At 35.7% G+C, this 7,291-nt stretch overlaps 1 protein-coding gene across 1 annotated transcript; it reads left to right on the top strand.

Annotated features, from left to right (window-relative positions):
• Positions 1-747: 747 nt before the first annotated feature.
• LOC110289530 (olfactory receptor 4A5-like) lies at positions 748-1,704 on the top strand. Its single transcript, XM_021155774.1, has one exon. The coding sequence runs from the start codon at positions 748-750 to the stop codon at positions 1,702-1,704; it is 957 nt and encodes a 318-aa protein (XP_021011433.1).
• Positions 1,705-7,291: the final 5,587 nt, after the last annotated feature.

Here is a 7,291-nt window from a genome sequence, read left to right as displayed (position 1 = left end):
TATAGTAAAAATACTTTTGAAAATCCTGCTGGTGAATATAATTATGTTACTAATCAGTATAATCAAGTAAGAAATAAAACTGTAAGTACTAAATATGAAGTCATTGCTATAAGCAATGATTTCTGAATAATATTGGAGTTACTTGATGCAATTCAGAATCTCCTTATTTTTTTTTTTAAGATCAAGTGAGATACATATGACTAAACCTATCTTGTGAGAAAAAGTATCTATGTTAAATAGTCTAATATTATAGCACTAATGTGGATCCTCAAAGACCAGTGCTATTGTGGGCACCACCCAACCTTAAATTTTAAAATATTTTTCACTGATATATTACCAGCTAGAAAGGTTACTCTTTCTCGTTGATCAACTCAGGGTTTAATGGCACAACTATTTTTCAAGTCTCTTTAGGATAAACATTTATATGTTCATTTGGTGTACCAAGGCTAAAGAGTAATAGGTCTTAAATAACTGTTTATGTGTGACAGAGATATCTCACTCTGCATTTCTCTCCAGAGATGCACTGTTATATTTGATAACCTTAGTACTCAGAGATTTATTAACAGAAAACAAATGAAGCTTGTTACAAGATGAAGCTCAGTGTCTAATTTTGAATGCCTGTTATTGGTTAACACTGTAAAGACACTATTTGCTCGATGACAGAATGCACTCACGATCCTGTTAAGAGATCATGGAGATCCTATTCTCCTGAGCTCTTTGTCTGAAAGAAACCTGATAGGTGAATAAATGGGCCAGAGCAACAATGTCACAGAATTTGTCCTGCTGGGCTTCACTCAGGATCCTGCTGGGCAAAAAGCTTTATCTGTTATGTTTTCACTGATCTACATTGCTACAATGGTGGGCAACCTGCTCATTGTAGGGACAGTGATTGCCAGCCCCTCCTTGGGCTCCCCAATGTACTTCTTCCTTGCCTCTCTGTCACTCATGGATGCTGTTTACTCCACTGCCATCACACCCAAGTTGATTATAGACTTGCTGTGTGAGAAAAAGACCATCTCCTTCAGAGCTTGCATAAGCCAGCTCTTTATAGATCACTTGTTTGGTGGAGTTGACATTGTCATTCTGCTGGCAATGGCCTATGATCGCTATGTGGCCATCTGTAAGCCACTGCATTATTTGATCATCATGAATCGAAGGGTATGTATCCTCTTCTTTGTGATGGCCTGGGCGGGCGGTTTTGCACATGCTTTGTTTCAAGTTCTTGCTGTATATAATCTTCCATTTTGTGGTCCCAATATCATTGACCACTTTGGCTGTGACATATACCCACTATTACTACTTGCATGTACTGATACATACTTCCTTGGACTTTCTGTCATTGGCAATAATGGGGCGATGTGTATAGTCATCTTCATTCTCCTCCTACTCTCTTATGGAATAATCCTTAGATCTCTCAAGAATCACAGTCAGGAAGGGAGGCACAAAGCTCTTTCCACCTGCGGCTCCCATATCACTGTGGTTTTTCTCTTTTTTGTTCCATGTATTTTCATGTATGTTAGACCTGTTTCTAGTTTTCCTATTGATAAATTCATCACTGTAATTTATACCATTGTTACTCCCATGTTGAATCCTTTAATATATACTTTGAGAAATTCAGAGATGAAAAATTCTATGGAAAAGCTCCTGCAGAAAACATTAAGTCCAAGTAGAATACGGCTTTCTTCTTGCTACTTATGTTACTAAGCACTAGGCAACAATCCCAAACAGACCCTTGTGGTGTGAGTTCCAGCTTGAACATTCACACTACTATTTGATTCTGTGAAAATACTGGTATTTTACATGTAGTTGTGAAATATTTTATTTGTTGTGAAATTTATAATAATTAGTGTAGCTGTGAACAATATCATTCATTCATTAACTACATGTTTTAACCATTTTTGATGAATTTCATATCATAGATTTTCATTTTCAAATAATAATGTCTTTAATTGTTTTAATATATTTTATTCAATAACTAGTATTATTTAATCAAACTTTAGCTTGAAATAATTCTCTTTAAATGGTTTTTATTGTTTTTTTAAGATATTCATAGTATTTGTTGTACTTGCATTGTTTTGAAATCTGAAAGCATTACAGAGTGGTAATGACATAATTTTCATTTTGTTATCTCTTAATTATTTCTATTTCTCTGTTTTTAGAACCTCATAACTGACTTGTTATGTCTTGTACACTGGCGTATATTTTTCTCATTATTTTAACAACTGTCCTTTTTGTTTGTCCTAATAATATTTCCTTGTTTGATGACATAGCATTTTCTTTATATTTTATCTCATGTTATGTCTCTCTTTCTAAATCATTGGTGAATCAACATGTTTCCTACTTAATACTTTATGATTAGAAGACAATGATGCAGGCAATGATGAAAATAAACAAAATATTAAATAATTTGACTTAACCAGTGTTTCCAAAATAGGAGTAGTGTTGATTGATAGATTGTTGAGTGTATAGGCAGTTTTGGTCTCATTAAATCATTCTTTTGGAAAGAGTAAAATTATCTTTCTGCAGTGATAGACTCTTTCATTACCTTTGGTCTCAGTTTGTTTTCATCATTTAAAAGTTTCACATTCTTCCTTTGATATTTTTTGAATTTGAGTCCTTTTATTAAATGTGTGCTTTCTATCTTACATTTTGTAATGTTTGTGACAAATTGCAATGAAGTTAAACCAAGAATTCTGATACTTTATCAACAATCTTTAGGTAATATGATGGAATTTTGGTTAATTTCTCTGGTTCTTAAATAAAAAAATGATACCATCTGAAATAATTATTTTATTTTAACAAATATTTATCTTATACTGTTTCTACTTATTTTGTTGATGTATCACTTAAAATTGAAAAGTAAGTATTATCATTTGGAAGATTAAGTTCCTTCATAAAGAAATTAGAGAGATTCTGTGCTAGCAACTTATAGAAAGAACTCAAGAAGGTAGACTTTAGAAAACCAAATAACCAAATTAAAAGATGGAGTATAGAGGTAAACAAAAAATTCTCAACTGAGGAATCTTGAATGGCCAAAACACAGTCAAAGAAATGTTCAACATCCTTAATCATCAGGGAAATGCAAATCAAAATGACCCTGTAATTCTACCTTACACAAATCAGAATTGCTAAGATCAAAAACTCACGTGACAACAGATGCTGGCCAAAATGGGGGAGAGAGGAATACTCATCCATTTCTGGTGTGATTACAACCTGGTACAACTACTTTGGAAATCAGTCTGTAGTTTCCTCTGAAGATTGGAAATAGTTCTATCTAAAGACTCAGCTACACCACTACTGGACATATACCTATAACATGCTCCAGCATATAACAAGGACATATGCTCCACTATGTTCATAGTAACCCTATTTGTAATAGTCAGAAGTTGGCAACAACCAAGATGCCTCTCAAAAGAAGAATGGATTCAGAAAATGTCATACAATTACAGAATAGAATACTACTCATCTATTAAAAACTATGACTCGAAAAATTTTTTAGGGAAGTGAATGAAAGTAGAAAACATCCTCCAGAGAGAGGTAACCCAGACCGACCCCCAAAGGACACATATGGTATGTACTCAATGATAAGTGGATATTAACCCACAAGCTCAGAATACCCAAGCTACAACTCAGAAACCATATGAAGCTTAACAAGAAGGAAGGCCAATGTGTTGATGCTACAATCTCGTTTATAAGAGGGAACAATTTAATCACTGGAGACAGAGGGAAAGAGGGTCTTGGATGGGAAAGGAGAGGTGGAGGGAAAAAGAGGAGGCAGGATCATAGGGTCAGCATTTGAAATATACAGATAAAAAGTAATCAATATCAGGGTCCTTTCAGCAAATTCTTGCTGGCATATGCAATGGTGTCTGCGTTTGGAAGCTGAATATGGGATGGATCCCTGGATGCTCACAGTCATCTATTGGATGGAGCATAGGTCCCCCAATGGAGGAGCTAGAGAAAGTAAGTACCCAAGGAGCTAAATGGGTCTGCAACCCTATAGGTAGAAAAACAATATGAACTAACCAGTATCCCCAGAGCTTGTGTCTCTAGCTGACTATGTATCAGAAGATGGCCTAGTCGGCCATCATTGGGAAGAGAGACTCCTTGGTCTTGTAAACTTTATATGCCTCAGTTCAGGGGAACACCAGGACCAAGAAGTGGGAGTGCAGGGGTAGGGGAGTGTGTGTGGCGGGGGGAGAGTATGGGGGACTTTTGGGATAGCATTAAATGTAAATGAAAAAAATACCTAATAAAAAATTTAAAAAGTGAAAAAATAAAGTAGTCAATAAAAAAGACATCGATGAAAACATTATTCAAAGCAAATAGAACAGGGAATGGAAGACAGAGTAGGGTATAGAGATGGAGACAGATAACAGCTTCCATATATACTTAGTTGACTAATAAATTGCAAGGTGATGAGTTAAGAAATCTATGTCATTACTTTCAAGACCCAGGGGCCATCATTGAAGGCATGAGGGGGTTGGAGAGATTACAAAAAAGAGGCAACACAAGACTGAAAGGAAACAGTGTTTCATAAAGATAAGCAAGCCAGGAAACTGAAATGTGCCTGCTATTTACAACTAATAGCTACCACAGAGAAGTACTAAATAAGATGCTTCAAAACTCACTAATTTATTCAAATCTTCTTTTCATAGCTTCCATTTACAGTTTTGCTTTTTAAATTATTTGATTTGCTATTTTAATTATGTTACATCATACATTTTTAGAAACCACGTAACCATTAGCACAAGGCAAATATACTCCTTTGAAGTTCTCTCAAATACATGAGAAAGTGCTAGTGACTTTTTCTTGATTCCACCGACTCTTGCCACACATAAGAGAAAAAAAAATAGGATTTCAATTCCTTAAAGGCAGAAAGTGCATAAAACTCAGAGAATTGAGAAGATGGTTGTAAGACACTATCTTCTCAACAGGAAAAGGCCACTGCATTCATGGATGCAAAGCAGCTGGGTTTGCCTGCACAAGATGAAGTCAGGTTGCACTCCACCATATGTGGGAAAGGTCCTTACTGGGTGCTTTCCCCAGCTGTAGCTCTAATGACAGTTGATAATTTCTGGATGAGATAAATTTACTTCTGTGTTTGACCTCTGGTAGGCTAGTAGTGCTTGTGAATGGCCCTACATGAATGCTTATGTAGATTATGTAGTTGAACTCAGTAGATTGTAAAAATGAATGAATGAATGAATGAATTAGTAAAAAATAAATGAAACATTAACATCAGAAAGACATGTGGTGTTAGGGTCATAAATCTAGTAAGAGTTATGGAATAGTGTGACCATGATGAAAATATATTTTGTACATGTATAAATTTGTAAAGAAAATACTAACATAATTTTTTTTAAAGTACAAAGACTAGACATCCTCTTTATCCTGTAAATAACATATCTGATATCACAAGATTAATCCATTTGTTGCATAGAATTTAAATGCCAATATTTAACAAGTCTCTCAATTAACAGTTGTGGCCCATATTAAGGCCTTTGTGATACAGTAGAAACAAAATGTAGCTAAATGTCTGGAGGATATGTGTTCACTGGACTGATGTCAAGCTTGAAAAAGAGAGTGGAAGAAGCCCGTTAGCACAGTAAATTTTATGACATGGCAGTCTCTTTGTAATAGAAATCAACCTTTTGTATTGGACGAAATTAGATTAGATGTAGAGAATGAATATCAGTTGGTTTCATGTCAACAGAGATAAGTCTAAATCAAAACCTCTGTTTCTCAAAAAGTTATAACACCCATTATCAGTGGCATCAGATCCTGATGCCCAGCTCTCAGCCAATGGAACTCATGGCTTTTTGGAGTGATTGACACTGCACTTTGTTGTGGTGTTCTTAGCTGCAGGGACTGAAGCTGCTGCCTACTTAAGGATGTTTCAAACTTTACCTGCCTCATGTAAATGCATCAGGATGTGCCACTCACCGTTCCTACACATTTACACTTTGCAAATGTTCTTTTCCCAATATAGGTTTCCAAATCATCTTGGGACTCAGCAACTCATTGTTGGCAAGGTTCTTTGCTCTTACCTCTAGGGACTACACACATGAAAAAATGCCTGTTCTAGAGACATTGCTTCATTTGAATTTGTTCCAAGCATTCTAACTAGTTTATCTCCTAAAATAGATGTGCCCACCCAGCTAATATAAATGAAAGAAGTGTTTTCTTAATTAAATGACCTAGAGGCCTTGAAAACTCTGACTAATAGCTGGAGTATGTTTCCCTTTGATAATTAGTCCTTGATGTATTTTTTTCTTGCAGATTTTATCATTAATTTTGAAAGTTTGAAGAAAGATCAATTTGCCTAGGCTTCTATATACAGGGAGATGTTTCTATACAGAAAGGAGGAGGCCTTGCTGAGACTCTACCTCAATATCTTTAAAGACAGAAACTTCTTTTACTCATGAAAATTCTTCATCCACAGCATTTCAGGATTGTATTTTTATGTACTAATATATTTGTGATGTATGACAAGGCTATCATATCAATTTTGAAACAAAGCCTCCTTTGAGTGCTTCACTTAAATTTATTTAAAACAAAAAAATTCCATAATTATTTACATGTCAAATTTTTGTGTAAGCAAATAATGTATTTGAACAAATTAAGTTATATTTATTCTGTTAACTTGTTAAATACTTATCATATAAACAAGGATTCTTTGTTTTGGGCTGAAGACATTTACACAGATGAGAATACCCAACTGTCTTTTACAGTAAGTGTAGATGCAATATTTAAATATTTCTTGATTTATTTTGTTTTTTTATTAGGTATTTATTTCATTTACATTTCCAATGCTATCCCAAAAGTCCCCCACCTGCTCCCCCACCCACCCACTCCCACTTCTTGGCCCTGGAGTTCCCCTGAACTGAGGCAGATAAAGTATGCACGACCAATGGGCCTCTCTTTCCAATGATGGCTGACTAGGCCATCTTCTGATACATATGCAGCTAGAGACACAAGCTCTGGAGGGTACTGGGGAGTTCATTTTGTTCTTCCACCTATAGGGTTGCAGATCCCTTTAGCTCCTTGCTTACTTTCGCTAACTCCTCCATTGGGGGCACTGTGATCCATCCAATAGCTGGCTGTGAGCATTCACTTCTGTGTTTGCTAGGCCCCGGCATAGTCTCACAAGAGACAGCTATATCTGGGTCCTTTCAGCAAAATCTTGCTAGTGTATGTAATGGTGTCAGCGTTTGGAAGCTGATTATGGGATGGATCCCCGGATATGGCAGTCTCTAGATGGTACATCCTTTTGTCTCAGCTCCAAACT

The sequence above is a fragment of the Mus caroli genome, chromosome 2 (genome assembly GCF_900094665.2).
Source record: "Mus caroli chromosome 2, CAROLI_EIJ_v1.1, whole genome shotgun sequence".
Lineage (NCBI taxonomy): Eukaryota > Metazoa > Chordata > Mammalia > Rodentia > Muridae > Mus > Mus caroli.
Note: the sequence above shows the minus strand (reverse complement) of the source record. Positions and strands in the feature narration are given on the sequence as shown.